We start from the raw sequence: 27,313 nt of genomic DNA on the forward strand, positions 1-27,313 counted from the left end.
GACATCTTCGCTTTGTCTATGTCAGAGTTCTTGAATTTTTAAGATGAACAGCGCGGCGCTCGTGGTCTGCACTCAATCACGGATCGTTTACGTTCTGCAAGCCCTGATTGCTCACATCACTTGTTCACGCTGCTCGATGGAACACTATACAGATAGAATGTACATTCTGAAGGCGCTGAAGTAATCTTGGTCATTCCTGCGCAGCTTCGTTCTGCTGTCCTTCAGCAACTCCATGATGAGCCTACCACTTTGCATCTCGGCTTTAACCGCACGTTACGCATGCCACCCAGTCCAGCGCCACTTCCTCTCGCCTGGTCTTTACCGCTCTATCCGTGGATATGTCACCGCTTGTAACCTATGCCAGTGCCCGAAGCCCAATTTTATTTCCTACCTTCCTCAAGGCTTCCGCATCAGATCGACATTCTTAAAGAACATTTTTTTCTGTGTATGAGGCGCGATCTACTGGACTGTTTGCCAACGTCAACTACCAGCAACAAATGGGTTGCCCTTGTAACCAATAATGCCACCTGAAAAGCTATTAAACGAGCCCTGCTCACCTGTTGGACTATACATAGCGCGAATTTCCTTCTGTAGAATGTTATACTGCATCATTACGCTACTCGACAGCGTGTCACCGATCACCGGCGCTACTTGTCAAACGCAATCGACGACATCCTTCGCTCTTGCTCTACCGCAAACCAAGTCGGCAGTGCTTACCACCCCAAGACAACCAGCTTACCGAATGACACAACAGAACAATCACTGACACGCTTGCTATGTACGTCTCCTCAGGTAACCGCCACTGGGGCGTAGCACTGCCGTATGTCACGTTTTCATATGGCTCGTCGCGCAATGACACATCTGGTTACTTGCCTTTTACTTAATATTTGCACCCGCCGTGGTTGCTCAGTGGCTATGGTGTTGGGCTGCTGAGCACGAGGTCGCGGGATCGAATCCCGGCCACGGCGGCCGCATTTCGATGGGGGCGAAATGCGAAAAACACCCGTGTGCTTAGATTTAGGTGCACGTTAAAGAACCCCAGGTGGTCAAAATTTCCGGAGTCCTCCACTACGGCGTGCCTCATAATCAGAAAGTGGTTTTGGCACGTAAAACCCCCAATATTATTATTATTATTAATATTTGCGCGTGATCCGGTTTTGCCTCTGGACACTGCACTTCCCAATGCACTGCTGTCGCCGAGCACTTATGCTTCCAATGCACTTTCCTTGGCTGCCACAGCTCTTCGCCATGCACACCTTCACCTCGGGTCTTGACAGTCTTACCAAAGGTCTGGATACGACAAGCACCATTAGAGACTTCGATTTTTCACCCGGTTCCTCTTGCTCCTGTGGTTGCCCATCTCGTCGTCTCGTCGTGATGGCTTATTAAAAGAAACTGTTGCAACAACTTTCTGATGTCATGCACGAGGTTTGCTGCTACCGATGCGGGTGCATTGTTGGTTCAACCAAAAACTTACATTTTTCGCGTAGGTCATTTCAAGCCCTACCTGCCCGCCTTCAGTACATCACCATAGGTTCCTTTAACAGGGCGCTTCAAGAATGCACGCGAACTGAAACGAGGAGGAAGAAGTTATGTGTCATCAGCTGACGGGCAGCGGTGCCATGTTTTGAGGAGTTCAGCGTTCCCTGTTGATCGTGTTGCTTAAGCCTATGTACAAAAGTAGCGCGAGCTTTTGGCTCGTAAGAATACATTCGCACGTGCCACGCGCGGATTTCGCGGCGGTACCGCTACATCGCCCAACGTGTTCGCTGAGAAGCGCAAGAGAGGATCCCGGCTGCATTGCGCGTTATACATAACGGTCCTTTGCGGTGGCAATACGATGTGCGGCTACATTTCTTCAATGTTGATCACACTGACGGCAGCATTCATTGTGAGAGGGGTTTGGGCAGAATTCTGAAATATTGATCTTAACAGGAATAGGAGCTATCCACGTTTTCACTCTGATCCAGGCTACCTTCTTCTTGTCTCTTCACGTTGTCATTATGAATAATCTGTTTCAGCGCAGTTCTTGCTCCCCCACAAGTGTCACTGTCTTCCAGGTTTCCACCCAGTGACACACTAGCAACTGAATCCACTGATTACGTAGTACTCCTATGAATGACACGGCTGTGCTAACGTTATGGCTTGAGAGTACATGACTTGTAGTCTCTAGACTATTTTCAGTAACAGAGAGACATACTTCTTCTAGTACGGCGTCCTTGTGGCAATTTGTTCCGGATAAGTGTTGGGCTCACTCAATGTTGGCCGTAAGTTAGGGTTTATTGTTTTCTTGTGTTGCTTTTGAAGATTACCAAGGATTCTGTCTATTGGTTAGTCTATGCCGAGCTAACGCTAGAGGCCCTCAATCCTTTACGGTGTATGATATTTCCTGTGTTGCTGCGCAGGTCAACGTCCAGTTGACCTGCGCAGAAAATTTCGCCTAAACGTTTCTTAGGTTATTTCCTGGCTGCTTATTGCTACCATGAATTCACTAACAATGGTGGAATTTGGCCCAATTCGTCAGACTCCTGTTAGCCGGAGTTTTCTATTTCTTCTTCGTTAAAATTATTGAAGATGGTATACGCCTGGGGTGCTTTTGTAATAAATGGGACATAACAATGGACATTGATCATCGCTTTTTTAGGTTTCAGCGGTTAGATTTGTTTCTGTGAAATCTACCATCGCAATTTATAGTCGCGCTAAGCTCGAGGAATAGTGGGGTTTGCCGTATTTTGACCCTCCATTTCAAGACCTGGTGTAAAACACCTTCAGCTCTCCACCTACGGCTACTTGCCTTGTCTCTAGGAAGTCCCTGTGCACAGCAACTTTCTGCCACTCTCTCCAGGTTCGCCATGTTCCGCGCGGTCAGGGAGAGCCAGCAGCCGAGGGAGGCGAAATGCTTAGCCGTGCTTTCACCGATGCCCGCCGAGGCACCTGTCGCAAGAAATGGGAGCTTACACTCTGAGAAAAATTAACTTAAAAATTTATTGAGTAAATGCTCTAGAAGAGACGATGCACTTCATATGCACTTCATGGGTAAATTATGCACTTCATATTGTGTGCTGGATAACCTTTCATAACCGACGGTGCTACTAAATGAATGCAGCCGCGCCTTTTCTTCATGATAAAGAAAGATAAACTAACCTGCAGCCAACGTTTCACTTATTTACACCAAAGCTAATTCTCAGTAGTCATGAATCCTGAAGAGTCTGAACTGCAAGTGAATCAGGGACCAGCCGTAGGAATTTCATGATGTAATGTTTCTCTTTCGCTTGAATTTTCAGAGTGGTTAAAGATGCTTGTAGGAATTTTCATATGGTTAAATGGCTGAGTACTCGGCTCTCTGAGCGTATGCCACTCTATCGAGGTCATTATAACATCATTATTATTTAGGAGGAGGACGTGGAGGAGCCCGAACGGCGAGACTAGAAATGAAATTGACTTCATACTCTGCGCTAACCCTCGCATCATACAAGATGTAGACGTGCTCAGCAAGGTGCGCTGTAGTGACCATAGGATGGTAAGAACTCGAATTAGCCTAGACCTGAGGAGGGAACGGAAGAAACTGCTATATAAGAAGCCGATCAATGAGTTAGCGGTAAGAGGGAAAATAGAGGAATTCCAGATCAAGCTACAGAACAGGTATTGGGCTTTAACTCAGGAAGAGGACCTTAGTGTTGAAGCAATGAACGACAATCTTGTTGGCATCTTTAAGGAGTGTGCAATAGAAGTAGGTGGTAACTCCGTTAGACAGGAAACCAGTAAGCTATCGCAGGAGACGAAAGATCTGATCAAGAAACGCCAATGTATGAAAGCCTCTAACCCTACAACTAGAATAGAACTCGCAGAACTTTCGAAGTTAATCAACAAGCGTAAGACAGCTGACATAAGGAAGTATAATATGGATAGAATTGAACATGCTCTCAGGAACGGAGGAAGCCTAAAAGCAGTGAAGGAGAAACTAGGAATTGGCAAGGATCAGATGTATGGTTTAAGAGACAGAGCCGGCAACATCATTACTAATATGGATGAGATAGTTCAAGTCGCTGAGGAGTTCTATAGAGATTTATACAGTACCAATGGCACTCACGACGATAATGGAAGGGAGAATAGTCTAGAGGAATTCGAAATCCCACAGGTAACGCCGGCAGAAGTAAAGAAAGCCTTGGGAGCTATGCAAAGGGGCAAGGCAGCTGGGGAGGATCAGGTAACAGCAGATTTGTTGAAGGATGGTGGGCAGATTGTTCTAGAGAAACTGGCCACCCTGTATATGCAATGCCTCATGACTTCGAGTGTACCGGAATCTTGAAAAAACGCTAACATAATCCTAATCCATAAGAAAGGGGACGCCAAAGACTTGAAAAACTATAGATCGATCAGTTTACTGTCCGTTGCCTACAAAGTATGTACTAAGGTAATTGCGAATAGAATCAGGAAAACCTTAGACTTCCGTCAACCAAAGGACCAGGCAGGATTCCGTAAAGGCTACTCAACAATAGACCATATACACACTATCAATCAGGTGATAGAAAAATTTTCGGAATATAAACAACCTTTATATATAGCTTTCATTGATTACGAGAAAGCGTTTGATTCAGTTGAAACCTCAGCAGTCATGGAGGCATTGCGGAATCAGGGTGTAGACGAGCCGTATGTAAATGTACCGAAAGATATCTATTGCGACTCCACAGCCACCGTAGTGCTCCATAACGAAAGCAACATAATCCCAATAAAGAAAGGTGTCAGGCAGGGAGATATGATCTCTCCAATGCTCTTCACAGCGTGTTTACAGGAGGTATTCTGAGACCTGGATTGGGAAGAATTGGGGATAAGAGTTAATGGAGAATACCTTAGTAACTTGCGATTCGCTGATGATATTGCCTTGCTTAGTAACTCAGGAGATGGTGTTGGGCTGCTGAGCACGAGGTCGCGGGATCGAATCCCGGCCACGGCGGCCGCATTTCGATGGGGCGAAATGCGAAATCAGCCGGGTGCATAGATTTAGGTGCACGTTAAAGAACCCCAGGCGGTCAAAATTTCGGAGTCCTCCACTACCGCGTGCCTCATAATCAGAAAGTGGTTTTGGCACGTAAAACCCCAAATATTATATTATTAACTCAGGGGACCGACTGCAATGCATGCTCACAGGACCTGGAGAGGCAAAGCCGAAGAGTGGGTCTAAAAATTAATCTGCAGAAAACTAAAGTAGTGTTTAACAGTCACGGAAGAGAACAGCAGTTTAGAATAGGTAGTGAGTTAATGGAAGTGGTAAGGGAATACATCTACTTAAGACAGGTAGTCACTGCGGATCCGCATCATGAGACTGAAATAATCAGAAGAATAAGAATGGGCTGGAGCGAGTTTGGCAGGCATTCTCAGATCATGAACAGCAGGTTGCCATTATTGCTCAAGAGAAAAGTTTATAACAGCTGTGTCTTACCAGTACTCACGTACGGGGCAGAAACCTGGAGGCTTACGAAAAGGGTTCTACTTAAATTGAGGACGACGCAACGAGCTGTGGAAAGAAGAATGATAGGTGTAACGTTCAGGGATAAGAAAAGAGCAGATTGGGTGAGGGAACAAACGCGAGTTAATGATATCTTAGTTGAAATCAAGAAAAAGAAATGGGCCTGGGCAGGACACGTATTGAAGAGGGAGGATAACCGATGGTCATTAAGAGTTGCGGAATGGATCCCAAGGGAAGGGAAGCGTAGCAGAGGGCGGCAGAAAGTTAGGTAGGCGGATGAGATTAAGAAGTTTGCAGGGACAACATGGCCACATGACCGAGGTAGTTGGAGAAGTATGGGAGAGGCCTTTGCCCTGCAGTGGGCATAACCAAGCTTATGATGATGATGATGATGACATAACTGCTGTATCTATTTTTACAGCGGGTTATGTATCTGTAAACACCTGAAACGAATTGTTTCACAGCTTACCTATCTTCACCAATGTCTGTAGAAAGTCTGAGGCCTAAGTAACATTTCGGAACATTGCGATCACTGCAATTTAACTTTCACTCATAAATGCAAAAAATATTCCTATCTTCCCGAGGATTGGCATATGAAAGCATTTCTGCATTTTATGCGGATCTGAGTACGCGCCATCAGAGTTAGACTCGAGGTCAGCCTTCCACTTCAGAGGAACAATGGTTCACGAACAAACGGGCGAACATATGAGTCGGAGCACCGAATCGCTGTGAACACGCAATGCTAAGCTGGAGGCAAATTTTACGGGTACAGAATGCTCCCGTGGAAAGAGTGAAATGCGCAGATAGTGCTCGCGTACGTAGCGGTGAAGTGCTGGGCATAACGGAGTACAGTTTCACTTGGAAAAGCCACATGTGACCAGAACTAGTGGACTTTCACCGAGGACTGAAGAACGATTCCCTCTGTATTCATTGTTGCTTAAGCTTCATGGTATAGGGCCTAGAAAAATGACTAGAACAGAGTGCATTAGGATTTCATTTTTCTTAAACACGTAACAGGCAGGTATCTGCACCAGACCGCGGAGATGACTAATAAAGGTGCAGCGAACAACGTTTTGTCAAAGGAATTGTTGACATGTTGGCCGTAGGACCGTCTAGATATGACTGCTGCTCTACGTTTGGGTATATGGGAAGGGGAGAAGGCGGCTAAGCACATCATAATGGCATACCAAGATACTCAAAATGCTACAAGCATAGCGAATGTCCACTTTCCAGAAGCACCGGGATTGAAAGCGAATCAAATAGCTACCTGCCCAGCGTTCGACATAAGCGAGAAACCTTTAGAGTATTGGGGCAGACAAAAGCAGGAAACAGATCATTAGAGCTGTAGACGCTACAAGCGTCGGTAAGTGTACAATATAGAGGTCAAGGCTTTACAGAATATGATGACTAGATAGACAATATGCTGGACTGCAATAGATCTTCTTAGACGGGATTACCTCAAGCAGCCAAAGCAACTACTTATTGCCAACCCATTTCGGAGGAGAGGCTCATAGAAATAGAAACTACTGTACGTTGATGCTCTCTTCCTCTCCCCTCTCCATGCAGGGTGGTGTCTTTCTTTGAAGGCATTCATTCCAACAGTACCCCATCCCATTTAATTATCTCGGCACGCTCCACATTGTTTTCGAGCTATGTATGCGCCAGGCAGTGGTTTATGCAATATTCCCAAGTCATGTGTCCCTCAGGGGTACAGTCACTACAGTAGTGGCCTGGCGGATGTTTACTTTATTGAGAAGACCAAAAGGAAGGATCCTAAGGATGGAGCGGATATAACGAAACAGGTGGCAGCTGATAAACTCATCGCACGTGTGCAATGTGTATACTTGTGTTGTCTGGAGCCCGGGAACTTTATACTTAACTGACATGCTTGATCGTGTACAAACCTGTGCCACTAGATTTGCATCGAGAGAATGTAACTTCCGTAGTACTGTTACTAACGTTAAAATAACGTTGGGATGGGAGCTTTTATGTACTGGCCGAAGGAACTTTCAGTCAGAAATGTATAAAATCGATCACGGTAAAATAATGATAGACGAAGATAATTACTTGCTTCCACCGCATTTCATGTCCAACTGTAAATGTAAGGGTAGCAAATTAAATGTAAGAGTAACACTTTGCAAAGCACATGTTTTTCCACTTGCAATTCGTGAATGGAACCGGTTGCCCAAACAAATTGTCGAGTGCCGATATGAACCATTGTTTCGTGCCTTGTTACCAGATGTATGAACGAGTGCAGTTGTCATCATTAGGTATTGCTTGTCATGTCTTGCGGTCATGTTACTCGTAGTCATATAGTCAGTTGCTTGTCATGCCTTGTCATGCCTTCTAATACTTGCTTTTTCGTGCCTTGTGCTTGTCGCCTTTTGCTTAGTTATGTATCCAGCCCCACCCCCCTCCCCCTGCAATAATGCATTCGGGCACTGTAGGTATTTTAAAGAAATAAATAGGTAAATATAGCTAGCTCTCTCATTTTGCGTGCAAACTCAAGAACGCCTTGATGTTCTGTAAACAAATGAAGAAAAGGGCATAGTATCGCGTGAACGGCTAAGCATTGATTGCGAAAGGAAATAATTTCACAGCCATACGTAGTTAGTAGTAGCATTAGCTGTGATGCACACTGCAAGCATTCGCTTACTAAGTACATTAATAAGCAGGGTGTCAGGTGTTCACAGGTGAACATGAACAAATCTCACTCGATGACCGTGCACACTCGCTTTCAGAACGTTGGCGTAATGAAGAGTGGCAGCAGCAGTGGTGAGCGAATTGTACTTTGTGCTGTCTCTCACTGCAAATCAAACGATCTTCGCTAGAACACAGCGCACACGAAGCTATCAGCTATCTCGCGTGCGCTAGTTTTCGAAGCCAGCGATGATTGCTCCAAGATAGGACGCGGGCGACCGCGCCATGCACAGCCACGGCCCGTGTAGAAGCGGAGACGTGCGCTTCCCTGTCCGCCTTCCTCCCGTCTCCTAGAGCGTGCACATCTCCCCGGCTTCCGAAAGCCCTTTACGCCTTCCAACCTGGAGAAGAAGCCGCCGCACCAAGCCACCTTCCTCCTGGCCTTGCCCTCGCATCGTTTCCCTCGCACCTGCAGCGTACAGCGCGTGGCCGCAATGCTAAGCCCACAACACACGTGCGCTTGCGCTTGCGACGTGCGCTTACACACGTAAGCGAACACTTCAAACGAAGGAGCAGTGGGAGGCCTCTCTGTCCAGCTCGGACCTGACAACCCAGCGCAGCCTGGTACAGCAGGCAAGGGCAGCAGCACAGGCCACAGGGGCTCTGAAATGAGTTCTCCATCCGCCGTCCAAGTCTTCGACAACTACTTCTTTCCCTTCGAAATAAATGTTTCTACTACTACTACTACTACTACAAACGTAAGCTCGCGTCTACGCATCTAGCACCTACCGCGCCTCGAGAGGAATGACGGTTTGCAGCCACAAAGACGCACGAGAGAGCGCGCTCACTGGACTCGCTCATAGACGTTTTGTAAAAGATGGAGTCAGGCATGTAAATTTGGTAGCTGGCCCATGCCATCGTCTGACTCGTCCACGCTAAGGACGTGGTTGAAGGAAGGAACTTTCCCTCACCGAGAACTAGGAGTACGGGTTTTATTTAGAATATTTACATGAAGTCTGGTGAACATTACATTTTATCAGTCTAGCATGACTTTAACGAAGCACAGCGAGCAGCCGAAAACGGTTGCTTAAACACTCTGTCCTCCCTAGATCCCAGGTGAGGAAAAATTGCCATCCAACCTTCGTCTAATGGGAGCATGCAAAGTCGTCGTAGTACTCGCCTTTGACGGCGAGAGTTCAAACATTCACTTCCGCACTTTTGTTTCGCTCAACGCACCGAGAGGAGAAGGTCCTCGTGTACAGGGGTTGTCACGCTTGACTCAAGCTGCCACCTTGTGATTCCATAACTGACTCCGCAGTTAGTCGCCGTGTCTACCTAACGACTGTGGCGATTACTGGCGGCCGTGAGAAAGCGCCGTAAAACACCCTTTTCCTTGAGCTCTCTAGCTCCATTAAGACCGTGAAGGCGACAACGAACAATTAACCATACTCAGTCCACAAACGTGGCCAGCCTTCCTGGTGCCGTCGGGCTGTCCGAAGGAGGCGCATTGTAGGCTGCACGAAGCAATTCATAGCAGTGGGCTGGGAAAGGTTCGAAGGCCACAAGCCCCTCAGGCCGATCGTAACAGCTCCTCCCAATCCCAGGAAAATCTGGACAAGACAGTGCTGATAGCCCCTGGGCCGGATGAGAATGGCTGGCGGTCAAGAACGTAGCTTGGCTCTCAGCAACAACTGCAACTTTGGAAGGCCTCCAACGATCTCACAACAACCGGCACAGAAGAGTCGATCCCGGCAATACAATACCACCCAGCGTGCAAACACCCGGAATCAGCTGTTAACCCACATGGTTTACTATCAAAATTTCCAACTAATCCGCTCAACTGGGAACCGCAAATTTCGATCGAAAATTTTTGTGCCACCAAAGCGAACGCTGACGTTTCTGTTGAGTTTAACCAAATCCGACTGCAGTCTGAACCCCCCCCCCCCCCCCGAGAGCAGACATACACGTAGACCTAAACCGAATGCTCTAAATTAGCAATACCCCAACATAACGTATGCATCCTAACTTCACAAATAGCCTGCCCTTACCCGATCGCAGTGGCGTACTTACCGGACGTACTGGTGCCACTGAAGAGTCTCGTCAACTCCAGAGGTATGAAATCTAAATCGCGGCTAGCCTTCTGGTCCCTATTCACAACGCGTACTTGCGTCGTACGCAAACGTCTCATGACGCCTACTCACGTTTCTTCGTCTAGTCCATACAAGACCTTAGAAGTACTAAGCTTTCGTAACGTAGGCACTCAGAAGAACTTTAAAAAATACGCATTCTAATAACTAGTTCTAGCACGTTTGCTAGAAAAGTCAGAACACTGCTGCCAACACTGCTGTTTGGGGCGACCAAGTCACAAACAGTCTGCTTCGTTCCTTCCTTCCTTGCAAGAAATGCGCTAATGAAACAAGGCTTGTCAATGAAAATTATGTACCTACTAAAAACCTACGCATTTAACCTTAAAAAAAAACTTCGAGAACACTTCCAATAACAAAGGTTAACTAATACACCTGCGTGTTAACATAGGCCTCTAACAAATAACTTAGACGCTTCAGGTTACTTACAGAAAAAAAAAGAAGCCTATATACTCATTAATTAACACCTCGCGAAACTAAACGTTTCTATAAAACACATCTTTCAAACCTCTGAGCTTTTCACACGAAAACATAAACAATGATCATGCCTTACATATTGAAAGAAGCTCTAGTCTCAAATCGCGAAAATTTTCAAATGCTGAAAAACAAAACAACACCTTTCACTTTTACGGAACCTGTCTTGGTCTCGCGTTCCCATTGTTTACCAATGACTCATACTTTTGAGCCGTACTCGAGGTGGCCGTGGTTCGAAAGCTGTTCTGGCTATCCAGAAACAACAAAATGCCTGACCCTCTATTCGCTCCTTCAAAGCGTTAGTCTCTTGCCAATTTGTGTCCTGGGGCTAGGCTTTTGTCACGACCTCGCCTGACGGCGACGCGTCTGCCTACCACCTCGTCTCGTCCTGTCACCTCGCACGCCTTTATACTGCATGCTGCACGCCGAAAAAACCGATGGATCGACTGGGAGAACATAACTGCCCCATGCCCTTTGTCCGCGTTCGCGCAGACCATGCTTCTCGGTCTCTTTTTGACCGGTGGCATGAACGTGCTTGACACGCAAAGGTCGTTAACGACGGCCGCACCTTTCCTTTCTTCGCGCCCTGCCTTTTTGCGTCTGTCGCGGTCTTTACGTACGTTCTCACTTGCGGAATTAAGCGTGCGCAAGGCAGGCGCGCTCAAAAACGCGCCGCGTTCCGAAGGACATGCCACTGCGCGCTCGCCGTCGCGGAGAGCAGCGGGCAGGCGACAGTTCTCGCGCTCTCTCGAGATGCATCGGGAATGCCAGCGCGGAAATGAAGCCTGCCTAGAAAACACGGCGTGCGCGTCGGTCGGCCTCGTCGGTTAGAGCATTGGCCTAACCACCCAAGCGACGACTCTGACGCCCGTCATTGGCTCGCTCGAGTTTGGGGGAACGTGGTGACGCGAAAAAATGAGTTTGGGACCCATCTTCGCCCGGCAGCAAATTCTTGCCGCGAAAGCACCATTCGCGACGCGCGTTTCTAGGCGCGCGGCTTTGCGCGCGCTTATTTCAGCAAGTGAGGGCACACCTTTACGAACTCACTGTACAGCATTACCAAGCTCACGCTTTGCATTGGCACACTGCTCGTCGGTCTTGATCGCTGCCTCACGGGCATAGTCCGAATGATTCATAAGTGAATAATCCCTCTCTTGGCTACCTAGACTGGTGGACAGCTGCACCGATCCCTCAAGAATGCAGTTGTCTTTCCTTAAGCTACGCAGCTCGTAATGCTGCGAGCTGCCCTCAACTACCTAGTCCGGTTGGCACTGTGCTTTGGCACGCAGATCTTACTCCACCGTTATCTCGACATGGGTGCTTGTGTCTGTCGGGTAAGCAGTACTCTGTACTTTGTTAACGACCTTGTTAACAATAATTGCGACGTTTCCACATGGAGACTGTGTAAATTCGTCCACAGCTGGTCTAGCCCTCTCTGAATTTCTCTATTGGCACAGCCCCTCGTTGCTCTCATCTCCGCCTTTAACGGTCCCTGTTGCCACTACGCCATCGGTAGCAACTAGCCCCTTCCGTTCACCTATGAACCTGCTGCTAATCTCATAGGTACAAGTAAAACTCTTGCTTGGGCTAGTTGGTTCATGCTTGAAGTAGTAAAGGCAAGGCGCAGAAGACCAGGACTCAGGAAGAAGAACACAAACGACAGGACAGGCGCCGGTCCTGTCGTTTGTGTTCTTCTTCCTGAGTCCTGGTCTTCTGCGCCTTGCCTTTACTACTTCAACTCATAGGTACTGCTCCTTTACTCGGCTTTCGACCAAAATCTGCTATCGACTTTCTCCCACTTTGGCTGCGTCCAGCCTACGTTTTTCTCAAGCCACTATTGTCTTTCATTGCGTCCTCCGAACCTTGAATCTCTTTATCCAATGCTGCGACATAATGCCTCGTTACTTCTGTTAATCCTTTTCCTGCAAAGTAATTTTAACTTTCTGCCTACCTACTTCCTGTTCTTGCCTAATTGCTTCCAGTTCTTGTCTTTCGCTTAGAATTCAGTTGCCCAGATGTTCGATCAGTTTCAAGTCATTGTCAGTTAGGAGAATGGTCTTACGAATTTCTACTTCCACCAAGTCCTACTTTACATCTACTTCGAGCTCTTCACATAACCACAACGGGTTAGCTCTCGCCAAACACAATAGGACCATGGTCGCTACGTTAACGTTTGGCTCTGCTGTCGCACAATAATTGTTGCGATACCCAGGCAAGTCAGAATACAAATAAAAGATCCCCAGCGACCCAAATCTACAAAGCCATAGAAATTAAAGCCCGGTAAATCTTACAGCCAAAACCAAACGCTTAACGACTGAAGCAGCACCATATCACCAGTCATTCTCCGCCGCCAGTTTTGTAAGAGCTGGTCAATCCCAAGTCGCCTACAACTTGATCGGTATACCGGTCGGTCACCACGTACCGAAGTCCGTGAGATCTCATTGCTGTCTACGAGTTGTAGGTCAAACCGACCGCGGTCACCATTGTACGAGTTGGAGTCGGGCATGTAATAGCGGTAGCTGGCCCATGCCGTCGTGCGACTCATCCACGCTAGGGACGTGGTTGAAAGGAGGAACTTGTTCTCATCGAGAATGAGGAGTGCGGGATTTATTTACAATATCTACATGAAGGCAGGAGAACGTTACATTTCATCAGTCTAGCGTGGCTGAAACGAAGCACGCCGAGCAGCCGAAAATGGCTGCTTAAACACCTTCTGTCCTCCCTAGAGTCGTAGGCGACGGAAAACTGCCGTCCAACCTTCGTCCAATCGGAGCGTCCAAAGTCGCCGAAGTACCCGCCTTTGAGGGCGAGGATTCATGCACTCACTTCCGCACTTTTGTTTCACTAAGCACACCGAGCGGAGAGGGTCCTCGAAGGCACGGGTTGCCACGCTTGACTCAAGCTGGCGCGTCTTGATTGCAGAACTGACTCGGCAGTTAGCTGCCGTGTCTGTGAAACGACTGCGAAGACTACTGGGGGCCGTGAGAAAGCGCCGCGAAACACCCTTTTCCAGCAGTTGTTTTGCTCTAATTATGACCGTGAAGGTGACAGCGAACCAATTAACAATGCTCTGTCCGCCAAACATGGCTAGCCTTGCTGGCGCCGTCGGGCTGTTCGAAGGAGGCGCATTGTTGACTTCAAGAAGCGATTCGCCGCAGTGGCCTGGGAGAGGTTCGAAGGTCACTACCTCCGCAGGCCGATCGTAACGGCCTTGCAGACGCCGCTTCGTACTTTCTTATTTAGAACGTTTAAAAACCCTTTGCTATGAATAAACGCAATTATTATATTTTTACAGCTGTTAGCTCAGCGCAAAAAGGAAAGAAGAAGCGCTTTCCTTTCCTTTCCTGTGCATTCAACTGAGAGTTGAATGTATCGCGCCTAAGCTGCGTAGCCAAGCGCACCGACCCGAGGCAGCTGTTCCTCGAGATCGCGATGCGTTTCGACGCGTGCGAGCCGCACCGTCTGCGCACGCGTGAGCGCAGGACCACGAGCTTGCGGACACAGCGCGGCGCGGCTCGTACGCGTCGAAACGCTGCGCGATCTCGGTGAACAGCTCCTCTCTGTTATCGCAGGCTTGGGCTGCCTCGCGTCGGCACACCTAGCTGTGCAAATTTGAAACACACTTAAAGAATAAGTACGAATTGGCGTCTTCCAAGGCGTCATTGAGTGAATCTAGTGAACGCGTGCAGTCGGGCTCATGGAAGTACATCTTTGTGGTTGCAAAACACCATTCCTCGCGAGGCATGGCAGGCGTAAGGCGCGTACACGCTAGCTTGCGTGCACCCACAAGCCTACGTGTGCTCTGTCCTTGAAGGCACTTGAATATGGCAGTGACGTTGAGGACGACAGCGGGAATTGGCCTGGAGTTGTCTAATAATTTCTATCGCAGTAGAAACTAAATAATTGTGCAACTGATTAAGTTCGAGCCAGTGTCGTGTTGCTTCGCACATATGCTGTGCTTAACTTTAGGCAGTACATGTTTGTGGTTATAGTTAACACATCTACTAAACAGAACTCTATACAAGAACATACCGGTTATGAGGGCCACCTTTCCTCTTAGGTCTGGCATTGAGAGCTGAAATGCACCTGAGCTGTTGGTGCACGCCAGATGTGTGGACAGAGTGGTGCGCGCAACTGTACCTGGTCACATCGACTGAAGTGTTCGTAGCGGGTCTACCTTGACCAATATTTATATTCCTACCGTATCCTCCTTCTGCATACGGTGCACGTATTGAAGCCGCTCGCTATGGGTTATTAGCCTCGCCTATTTTGTTTATGATGTTTCCGCCGTCGCATGTGCTTTCAGCTTTCCCACTCAGCAGGCTGAACTGTTTCCGACCCACAGGAAATGACAAAAAATGTAGTTGTCGTGCTGTGTCTTTCGGCAGGCGAAAAGCCAGACAATACTGAAAAATGATTAATTCCTTGGCAGTGACCTAGCCAGCTGCTTCGAAACAACATAATGACAGTCACAAGGTTACAGGATGAAACGCTCGCACAGGCTTCACTTCATTCGCTTTTGAAAACACACAGTGGGCGCTAGTGAGTGACGATATCAGCCGCGTGACAGAGCAGAATGATAAGCAGGGTTATCACGGCCACACGTGTACACATATGCACACGCCTTCAGACTTTGTGAACACTAGGGGTGTGCGAAGAGTGATTTTCGACACCGAATTGCATAAGACTGCAATAGCTGAAAGAGCGAATCGAATGTCCAATGGAATAGTTTTCAAATGATGAATAGCCGTTATTACACTTACTATAAAACAATGTTCACATCCCTGTATTGTGACGTCGCGTGCTTCACTGTGCAAGTTCTCCTGCTTTCGTGTATACTACCCCCGTGGAGATGAAAATTTACCGCACTTTTGTTTACTTGGTGTCTATTTCGGCGCAGTTGGATTTCTGAATTATTTGAAAATACTCGAAAAATATTGTCACGTAGTAGTGATGGTAAAGAACACAGTAGCAATATTGCAAATGACGAAACTAGTTTTTTGGGGCGAACCTGCGCCCACAAAAACAGGCTGCACTTAAAGGACAACGATAGCGGCGAACACCGTCGGCGATCGTCGAAATGTGATCTGCCGGTCAAGCGCGTCGGCTTTTATACACGAGCCACCGAATGTTCCAGAGTAATCGCTGGTGCCCGCGTGTATTTCAGAAAGTTCTGCACAATTGGCGTCACACATGCAATCAGAGAACACAAGCTTCAGCGACAACAGAGTCATCGATAACATTTTGAGAAATTTCCGATACATAAGGGCGCGTCCCGCGCTTAGAGATAACATTTGGTAGACGTTGAAAAGCGCTCACCCGAGAAAAGATAAACAACCACACGTGTCAATCGTGTCGACGCCGCAATATCGAATAGTTTTCAAATAATGAACACCCGTTATTACAATTATTATAAAACAATGATCACATCCCTGTATTGGGACGTAGCGTGCTTCACTATACAAGTTCTCATGTTTTTGTGTATACTACATCCGGGGAGGTAAAAGTTGACCGTAAATATCTGAAAAGTACTCGAAAAATCTTCCCATTTACGAATGGCTATTCGATTCGAAGACAGCACCGAATACTACACCATTCGATTCCTTCTTCGACAGTATCCAATATTCGTACACGTATGCGCCGAATCAGAAAGTTCATGGCACCTAGCCATCAGGTGGGTGGCGCCGTCTCTGTGGATAGTGACAACCTCGGTAGTGCTTGCATTGTCCACACGTCCCTGAAGAAAGTTCAGTGTTATCATCAGTTGTAAAATCAGTTACTGGCAGAGGCACCGCTGTTTCTTATTGACGTTCAATGACGTTCAATATTGACGTTATTGACGTTCAAATAACGGTAAGTCGACGCCTAGGGTGTCGTTAATATTGTGTGCACGAATTAGTTGCGGTGACGCACCTACTGAAACGCACAATACCGGATTCACTACGTCTACACGGTGTGATACTAGTCTTATGCGGGCCGGAACTGTTGCACTGAGCGACTTTTGTCCCGGCCGGCAGTAGCGCATGCAAACGGTATTACCAGGGGCGTAGCAAGGGGGGGGGGGGTGAGGGGGGGCTTATGGGGCTTCAGCACCCCCCGAAATTTTTTCGTGCTGTCCATGCACAGCCCACCCAAGCAATCGCCGGTGCCGAAAATTGTTGTAAATTTTCTCTAGAATGTCTTTTTCACGCTCGAAAAGGCATTTCAGCGCGAACTTTGAGAACTCGCGCTGGATTTTGCGGCAGTGCCCATGCACCGGGAGTCACATAACGCCAAGCAGCCCCATCCGAGCACAAAGTTTCAAGGGCGTTTTGATGGCGAACGGGCTCGCCACGGCATCTTGAGCAGGCCGCGGAGTCTACGCAGCGCATGGATGTCAATTCCGAAATTTACGGGTGTAAAGTTCTCAAACTTTTGATGTGAAAGGTGCATTGACATTTCCAAAGTTGTGCTATAGATTTTCAATTGCGGAACTTTGTGGGTTTGATGTTTGATTTTTGAAAGTGAATGCCAAAGGTGCATTCACTTTTCTGAAGTCTTACATCGGACCATAGAACGAGACAAGCCAAATCAACACACTATCAGACAAGTTGACAAAGCCAGCAGCGAGTTCGGATGAGATGAAGCCTTGTGGTGGTTCATTTGTGCCGTCATGACACATAAAAAATATCAACGTTTTTTTTGTTCACCTACGCCAAAGCAACCATTTCAAGGCACTAAAGTCAGTCAAGATAACTACGTTCTTACTTAATTTTTCTACTTCGACTTTTGTTCGCGAGGAAACATTGAGCCTCTCCAATTTTTTTTGTCCTCGCTAGCCTACCCGCAGGATGCCAGAGGCAGCCGGAACGAATGCGTTTTTCTCGTGTCACTGCCACCGACGCGCGGCGCACATCGGTGCGCGTTCGCTTTTCTGTGGCCGAGTGGATTTTCGCCTGACAGAATTTTGGGCGCTTTCTTGCTAGCAGACGAGAAAAACAAACTACCGTCGCTCGCCGCCATCACTGTGGGGACTCGACAAATTGCACCGCGTTCGCTTGCGCGCAACCTCTCCGGAAAGTCTTGTCTCGCCAGTGTAGGATACCGAGCAGTATGCGTATTGTTCTCGGTGAACCAAGTGTCTCACGTTTTCTTCGATATTCTTTCGGGAGCTACATTAGGTGCCCAAAGTAGGCATTCGATTGTAGCCAACATATTTTGCGCTTTTTCATTTAAGTGCCCCGGCCCCAAAAAAGAAAAGGAAGGACATTGTTGTGGCGCAGCGAATTGTCGCATGGTGAAAGTTCGATTTTGTTACTTCTTCTTTCGCGGACAATAATGGGCCACAGGATGCTTCAGTTGCCGGAAGTCTTATTATATAGTATTGCGATAGCAGTTATATGGACGCTCCAGGCGCATTCCTGCCGTCGCCGTCGCCCTCATGTTTCGTATAAAGTCCAAGGGCGATAACATCGTGAGCGCGCGCCGGAAGCTGTATGTGCGAGTGAAAGCGTAGGGAGTGGGATGGGGGGCTGGAATGGGTGAGACGACGATGGTGGCTCAGTCTTGTGTGCGCAAAAGAGAAAAGTGGGGGCAAGCGCGCCGCCTTCCGTCGCGCGCGATACATCGGAGGGAGTCAATGGAATAGGGGTGCGATCTAAGATTCTGGGAATCTTTGATTGCGCAACATGTTTATTTGCCTTGTTTGACGTATTGTATACAGTGACATTTTTTAGATACGTAGATTTATTGGAGACTTATACGTATATTTTAATATCTTGTTGCGGGGTTTTGTGTATACGTGCAGTGAACTTTGTTTTCAGTGACACTCTTTTGCCTTTTATCAAGCTGTATCTTCGCATTTGTATATTCCATTGTATCTTCGCATTTCTAATGTACGAAGACGACTAAAATCAAAGTGAGCCGACCCATCCCGCGCAATAATTGTTCGGTCCATTATCTGCGAGGCATGTACGTGACACAGGGGCATCTCTCTATTACAAAAGTGACACGCAGGTGTGAGTATCAATATTTTTTAATGCTCTGATACACTGGGTTGAACATGGTTGCACGACATAATGGACGCTCTAGAAATTGAGCAGCGTGGTGCCCTGAGGTTTTTGACAGCTGAAGGTATTTCCCAAAAAGAAATTAGTCGCCGTATGGCTGCCGTGTACGTTGAACATTGCATTTCATTGGCCACTGTGAAGCGTTCGAGCAAACAGTTCAAAGAAGGACGTGAAAGTTGCAAAGACGATCCAAGGCCGCGCCAAAGCCATCGTGCAATCACCCATAACAACATCGCAAAGGTTGATGAGCTGATGAGACAAGAACGGAGGATAAGCATCGATGAACTGGCAGAGCGTGTGAACATCAGTCATTGTTCGGTTCACGCCATAATTCATTAACATCTCGGTTATTCGCTCTTGTGTGCGTAATGGTTGCCCAAGATTTTGAACTACTGCCAGAAGATGAAAAAGTTCAGCGCTGCCTTGACTCATCTGATCCGGTATCACAATAAGGGTGACGACGTATTGTCTCCAATTGTGATCGGGAACGAACCATGGTGCCACTTCTAGAGCCTGAAACACGACAGCAAAGCTTACAGTGGAAACATTTGAATTCACCACCGTAAAGAAAGGAAATTCCGTCATTTCCGTCGGAAAGGTGTTGTTGACTTTTTTTTTAGATCGTCAGGGGTCATTACGGATAGAATTTGCTAAATCTTGAGAGACTATCAAATTGTTTCGTTATTGTAAAGCGCCAGATCGGCTGGGTGTCACAATAAAGAACAAACTACGTGGAAAATTGACGAATGGGGTCATCTTGTTCCACATTGCCGTCCCCACGTCGCTGATGTGGTTAATACAAGACTGGCAATGTTCAAGTGAAAAATGCTGCAACATCCGCCATACAGTCCAGACCTGTCGCCTTGCGACTTCCACTTTTTTGGAGCATAAGAAAAAAACAGCTCAAGTGAACCAGATTCGTGTCGGACGATGACGTGAGAGAGTCAGTTGCAGACTTTTGAAGTAGCAACCCATGGAACCTAATGAGGCGGGAATCACGCGACTCGTTAGACAACGGAACAAATGTCTAAATGATCATGGAGACTAGTTATAAATAAGGTATCCCGTTTGTCATATATTCGCATTGCCTGACTTTCATTTGACTCGCCCTCGTTTATTTTTCAGAACTCTTGCTTTTTATACGTGTTCTCTGTTGCGGCTATAATTTCGGTGCAATTACTAGCGATACACGACCTATGGCAGCTGCTCCTACGTAATACACTGGAGCAAAGGACAGCGTGATCGAGATATTTCACTGGCCGTTGCATATGTACAAGAATGTAAACATGGTTCTTGAATGACAAAGGGTCATTACCATATTTGCCCTCAACTTTTTCATTTCATGGCCTTTACATTTTTCATATCAGCGGCATGCACTGCTTTGCTGGTTTCGAACTGTTATAGTTCTAAAGTTCGTGTGATATTTTATTTACTTATTAAATACAGAAAAAACATGGAAACATTGATGTCGGTTATTTAGGGCACAATTTTTGGCACATACAAGTACATTCTTTTATGGAAAAATACATATTTTACTTGTTTTGACAGTGCGTAGCGTTCAAGAAAACGTTTGCAGCATCTTTAGCAATGACAATGCAGTTATTATTCATGTATTTGATTCCCAGAAAAATTGTTTAAGAGGAAGCTTTTGCTCGCACCCAACTCCGACGCGGCCTATTCAAATACATGTAAAACGCAAAAACGCTTTTCTGCGATAACCCCCGGATCGCTTTTAATGAAATTTGTTGCATTTGAGAGAGAAAGATAAATTCTAGAGTCTGTTGCAAGCGAAATTTCGATTTAGGGCGTGAACATTGTTTAAATATTTTGAAAAGCTCGAAAGTTCCAAAACAAAAATAGAAGCATGACGTTTACAAACTAATAGCTCTGCATGAAGCACAAATGTGGCTATTCAGTAAACGGCATCTATTATAACAGTCAAAGCAAACAAATTTGGTGTGTCAATTCGTATCTTACGTGAATTGGTTACGTTGTGTACAAGGTTTCTGCAAAAGCCGTATTTTCATAATGCTGAACTTCTTGAGATTCACGTGTAACATAGAAATGTTTCCCCTGTAGACGTACTATTAGGTGCAATTCACAGAATTGTGATATCATTTTTCATTACTGAGTTACATAGACTTAAGCTTGATAGTTTAAATTTCGGAAAATTTGCGACTTTGGTTAATTTTTAACAAAGAATTGACAGCCTAAATGAAAAATTCGAAACCAAAAGTCACTAGAATTTAAGTTTTTCTTTTAAATGCAAGAAACCTCGTCAAATTTGGTGCATTGGTTGCCGAGAAAAACCAGTTGTCCTTCTACATGTATTTAGATACGAGCACCCGAGCGAAAACTTCCTCTGAAGGAGGAGACCGAGCTGCAATGTGAGCTCCCCACGAACGAAACTTCTGGCTATGCCACTGGGTATCACCTACACTAAACACGCCGTCGCAATCTGGATGACAGGTTGCCGGGTGAAACTGGCACTGCGGCCAACGATTCTCGACAGATGGTCTGATACTGCGTAATCATGTCCGAAGGCGGCTCATAAGCGGCATAGTTGAAAGAGCTTCCCCTGTCGTAGCGCACGGCGTATTACGAAGGAAGTCTGCTGGCCCTGACGGAATCGCCCGCGGCTCGGCCTTACAGTGCACTGCCTTCAGCCAGTCCATTCCTGCCTGGGTAATACAATGCGGTACGTAAGTGCTTTGTTCCCAATATAGGGGAGTAGGCTTGAAACTCTTGATAGTTGAACTGTAATGCCTTATCCGACTCGAGTGTTTACGGGACTGCAAACCTGCTTAAGAGCTCATGAATACAACAATCATTGCCATAGTAGCTATGAGAGTCATTGGAAATACTTGAGGCCACTTCGAGTGGGTGTCGGCGCCTACCAAATACGAGACAACATTTACGGGATCTGTAGCATCCTCGGGCAAACGCTACTGTGGACGCGTAGGGCAGGCACAAGGATAGAGTGGAGCTTTTACTTGCAAACTGTGCGTGCCAGTGCAGTTTGGTCACCACAATAGCTTCTGGCTAACTAGCCTTTGCGCAACACTCCCTAGTGGAATGGAATTCTGGTATTCTACGTGCCAAAACCACGATTTCACTATGAGGCAGGCTGTAGTTAAGGACTAATTATTGATTAATTTGTTAATAATTTTGAACACCAGGTCATCTTTACCGTGTCCATAAAGAACGGGACATGGGCGTTCTTGCATTTTACCCCCATTGAAAAAATACCGCCGCGGCCGGAACTTGACCCCTCGATCTCGTGCTTAGCACAATACGATAGCCGCAAAGTCACCGCTGCGACTCCCGACAAATTGACGGGACTCTTGTTGAGCCACAACATGGTATTCCATACACAATACAAGCTTCATGTGACGAACGTTCCAGTATCACACACAAAAATGAATCGGTGCCCAAAGACACGTTGGTTGGCAAACTAGGCAAAATATACTGGACTATGTTGCAAAAAAACTGAATCATGTGCAGTGTGTTCAGAATTTTTGTTCGTCACACACAGGCATATGTCGAAATGCAAACCAAAACATTTTCTCCCAACCCATCCAAGCACATGCGTGAAGTGGAAGGCGTGATATGCAGCTAAGGTCGACATGTGCGTTGAAGATCGCAGCTGCAACGAAAGAGAGCAAGAGTACGTCTACACAGTGATTGCCCAGAGTTGAAGCTTTGAGGCAGCTATCATGGCAATGCCTGATTATGATCCAAAAATTGTCTGTAGTAGTTGTGATTCGTGCCGAACGTTAAATTCAGGCGCCTAACCGTAATAAACCGGTTTCTTGACAGCAAAAGCTTATTTTTTTAATTGGTGCATACTGATAGGCAAAGTGGAAGAGTGCGTTTTATAACGTTACTATTTAGCTGCCATGGGACATGCCACAGCTTTGAAAATGTGAATACAGTGCCTTCATGACGATTTGTGTCTAGTCTACGCATAATATATTTGTGTCGCATTGTTCTGGAAAAAACATTGGCGTTTATTTATCTTATCATTTCTGATGTCCTTAAGGTTTACTGTATTCAGGTAGTGTTTATGTCTGCATTACTATCAGTTGAGTAGGCATGGCCATGGCACAGCTGTGAAAATATAAATAAGTATCTCGGACATGCAATAATTTGTAGCCTCACGCGGTTCAGAATAAAATATGCACGTTTGTCTAGCTTATTATTTGTGAAGTTTTAAAGTGGTAGAAAAAGTGGAAGAATATACGCATATGCTTATGTTACGACACGTCGAGTGGGCACGCATGTTCCAGAAGTTTTAAAATATGAGTACAGTGCTTTTGAACGGCATGGCATCTGGTCTACATGCAATATTTTATACACTGTTCACGACGGTGCAGTTGCAGTTGGTTTCGTATGAGGGATGTTTGGATGTAATACTTTAATTTTGCTTAATCTAGTATTTGTGGAGCATGAAATTACCTTTACACTTTACAAAACGTTTTCTAACTGTGCGAACAAACAATCACAGAGAGAGAAAAGAAGGACAGGCGCAGTTTATTATCTCTGTAACAGGGCTTTCAGGAAGGGGAACATAAAACCATGGGGCATTATAGAGCACATGTAGTTGATGAGAGTCTGTAGGGCTAGTTGTCCCATATTAGGAATAATTTTTTAACTGTGTGAACAAACGATCAGGTAGAGAGCAAACAAAGACATGCGCAGTCCTCCTGTGAGCCGTGTTTTGGAGATCATACACTATATATGCTCCACAGAGGCCGACGATATTTGTGTTTCCCCTTCTGTGAGCCGTCTTGCGGAAATCATAAACTGCGCCTGTCCCTATTTGCAATATCTGGGATTGTCTGTACACGCAGTTACAAGTGTATTTGCTAACAGTCACGAAGTCGTCCAACAACAGGTTCTTTTAAATTGCCTTTACATGTTTAGATTGAAGTATGTCGAATAAAAACAACGTAAAGATTTTTCATGCATTTACGATGCTGGGCAACACACCAAACTTATGTGGAGTATCTTTAGCATAAACAAGGTCGTTGTCATGCCAGTTGTGATTTGCTAACTACACGCGTCATAGAGATTTAGTTTTTACAAATCACAAAATTTGATCTTGTCTTTAAAATCAGGTATTACACGTATTTCGCATTGCAAGCATAATTGGAATCCTACAGATTGCAGCATCCTATATATATTGGTTTTTCCTATCGCTCAAATTTAAAGTGCAAAACGTGTACTCCTACGCTTATCTAGAAGCTTGCTGATACATAGCTGAAAAAAAAATACTTCGAGAAACACACAATCTGATATGCAAGCGCGCTAGCATATGACAAGGTGTCGAGTTTGGTTAATGTCCATCTCGCTGTTTGTGGCACAATACTTGGTAACGGTTAGACAAGGAGAGGATGACTGCACTGATAAATGAAAATTTTCATTGAAAGCACAAGTCATATGCAGACAAAAGCAATTGGGGATACAGCGGAGACAAAGTAATCTTGCAGGGAAGATCAACCTAACTCAATCATTCTGTGCACCCACGCGTAGAACTAAAAAAAGCTTTGTAGATGAATAAAGTGCCTGAGCTTTCGTTGAAAATTGGATTTTGTCAGCACAGAAACTGCGAAATGTGCCGGCAAGTCATGAAGCCACAATGTGTAGCCATGTGTCTAACTTGTTACTCCGCCAGCATCTGTGCAAGACAAATAACACAGGTAATCTTGATTTATGTGTTCTCAATTTCCGTTTAAGAACTACAATGACACATAAAATATGCGTGCGAAACTCACTAACAAAACACCACAAACAATGCCCTCATTATTTTCTTTTCTAATTATCGGTGGCTGCATGTTGGCAAAGGCACCACATCCCGAGAACACGTTGTCCATGTGCAGGACGAGGTAAATGCACTCTGTTGCACCGGATCTTGTGCACTTTCAATCTGCGAATAAACCGGTCAATGTGGATATGCACGCTTGCAATTTTATGTGTAGCATCCCTGCCTTTTTGGGAAAATTGACCGCCTCCAGGATTGAAGGGAGGCATCAAAACGGCGCCACCTTTCTTGTTCTTATATATCTGGATGCGCGGAAAACATTTATCCCTCATGATGGCATCACCTTCTTGTACAAGGTTTAGAAAATCAAAGCCATGCATAACAATGCAACCAGTCTCCCGCCCACTATATAGCACAGGCATGAAGGCTATCATTTCATTTGCAATTATACCTTGAACGACTTTGAATATATAGCCTTCCTTGTGATTTATTTATTTATTTATTTATTTATTTAATATACCTTCCGGCCCTATGGGGGCATCGTGTAAGGGGGGTTACAAATTCAAAGGCATAAAAAAAGGGTAAGCAGCCTTCTGAAGTATGGTACAAAAGATAGGACCCAAAGCAGGACTCTTCAACATTGCCAGAAATATCAAAACGTTAAAAAGGAAAAACTGAAGTAACAAAATGCCACAAAGACATACTTCAAGAAAAGCACACGAGCAAAATAACGTAAGACACTCAGCATGTCAGAACTCTCCACCGGGCCCCGATATAAGTATTTAAAATATGCTTAAGCATCTATACTCCGAAACGCAAATCACACTACTCACACTTTCCAATTCTAGCTGGGCTGCTGGGCATCTCCCATATAATTGTAGAGAACCCTTTGTGATCCCAGTTTTGAATCACGGTAAAGATATTTCCTTGCTCCGGCGCTACCGTCCCATAGCGCTTACGAGCTGCCTTTGTAAGCTTTTTTGAGAAAATGATCAATCACCGTCTCGTACATTTCCTAGAGCCCAAGATTAGGCTTTACCCATTTCGATGTGGCTTTAGGGCATTTGGGCACTGTGGCATCGCCAAAGCAATATTCTTGGTACCAATGCACCCACATTAAATCCACTAATAGCTAATAGTCGTGCAACTGCAAATTGCTATTAAAAACCTATAAAGTCTTAACGTCCCACACCTTTGGAGGCATTGACACACGTGTCACGACAAGACGCTCCGACTGGACTGTTCTGCAAAACCAAATATACACGTCACACCCTCGCACAGGAAAATAGGAACAAATAGATTAAAATTAAAGGAAACAAGCAAAGTACTGTATAAAGGTATGAAATTTCAACAATTCAAAAACAGCAGCAAGCTCAAAATATGGAATAAAAACATGTTTCGTTTATGTTTACGTCACTGCTATGGAATCTTGGAATTGCTAGCACATCTGTCCACCACAAACATGACCACAAACACTGTTCAAGAACGGTACCGCCTCCTAGCGGTGTCTCACACAGGCGTCAAATGACAGCGGAAAAGGCCTTTGTCTTTCAGTTTCCACGTAAAGATTTAGGTTTTTACGCATATTCGAATAGCAAATCCGAACCTATCATGTCTGCTGTGTGTGTGTAAGTAGTACTTAACGTATTTCCTGCCGAAATTATCTCTTAAACATTCATTTAGTTCAACGAGACACTTGCGCCTGGCGGAGTGCCTATAAGAATCAGGATGCATGCTGTGCTTCCGCACACCTCCGTGCGCGCGTGACGCTTGTGATGATGGTGCTTGTCTAAAGTCGTCTGCTGTCCGTTGTGCTCGCCTAACGTCGGCAACAGCTTCGCTGTGAATCCACTTTCGCAAGGCGGATAGGAGATGGATTTTGAGAGTGCAGCTCTTAGGCGCCCGTTCCAGCGTTGAACCGCGGCGTCGGCGTAACCGAGCAAACAAGCAGAGCGAAGGATGAAAGCGCGAACGTGCAGCGCAGCGCGGGATGAAAGGCGGCGAGAAGCAACGAGAGCTCGAGGTCGAGGGGGAGGGGGTTGCATGCAGGGGGAAGCTTGACGAGGCAGCAAGAGAGCGTGGTGGAAGTGCAAGGAGAATACAGAGTGCGGCACGAGACGTGCTCCACTGCGACGAACAGGTGTGCGGCGAGCGCGTCTACTGCAGGCGTGGGATTCGGAGAAGCAGCACATTAGCTACACAAAACCCCTTGATAATCTGAAAGTAGCAACACTTTCCCCCTCGCGGCGCTATCCTCCTCCATTATCGTCACCTTTTCTCCTCGGTTATCGCAGACGGCAGCAGCGTTTTATGGAGGCGTGTTATTTTGCGCAAGTTGCACGGCCCAGTGGTATGGAAAATTTTGAGAAATGCTGATAACCGCATTGATCATGCTGAATGCAACGTTTTGAGGAGGTTGGTTTTTGTCCCAAAGCCGTATGAACGGGCCATACTGATGTAAAAGGAGCTTTGAGGCGAGTTCTTTACTGCAGACAATTTTACTGCCACATGATGAGATGCTTTACTTTCTTCGCCTGAACAAGTATTGCTTGTGGCACATCCCTCTGCGTGTGGCTTATTAAGCGAAGGCCTTAGATCTCTCTTTCAAGGTCGCTTCGTGAGGTATAAAAATTTCACGTGACCCAAGGACGGCCGGAAGCGAACCAAAGGATGTCCACCAGTGTACGATATAAGAGATGATTACTGATTAGCAAAATAAATAATTATTGATTAGTGATTGTATTAGGATGAATTAAGGAGGAATAAGATGCGTTAA

At 46.1% G+C, this 27,313-nt stretch overlaps 2 protein-coding genes across 2 annotated transcripts in view; both read right to left on the reverse strand.

Annotated features, from left to right (window-relative positions):
• The window catches only part of LOC142573826 (putative oxidoreductase TM_0325), a 76,313-nt gene extending 61,519 nt beyond the window's left edge, over positions 1 to 14,794 (reverse strand). The window contains exons 1-2 of the mRNA XM_075683067.1: positions 14,758 to 14,794; positions 2,795 to 2,934 (exon numbers count right to left, since the gene is read on the reverse strand). Coding sequence (XP_075539182.1) covers positions 2,795 to 2,934; positions 14,758 to 14,794 — 177 coding nt within the window. The remainder of the gene's footprint in view (positions 1 to 2,794; positions 2,935 to 14,757) is intronic.
• LOC142576295 (putative oxidoreductase TM_0325) overlaps positions 1 to 27,313 on the reverse strand; it is a 389,068-nt gene that overhangs the window by 148,226 nt on the left and 213,529 nt on the right. The window lies entirely within an intron of this gene.

The sequence above is a fragment of the Dermacentor variabilis genome, chromosome 3 (assembly GCF_050947875.1).
Source record: "Dermacentor variabilis isolate Ectoservices chromosome 3, ASM5094787v1, whole genome shotgun sequence".
Taxonomy (NCBI): Eukaryota; Metazoa; Arthropoda; class Arachnida; order Ixodida; family Ixodidae; genus Dermacentor; species Dermacentor variabilis.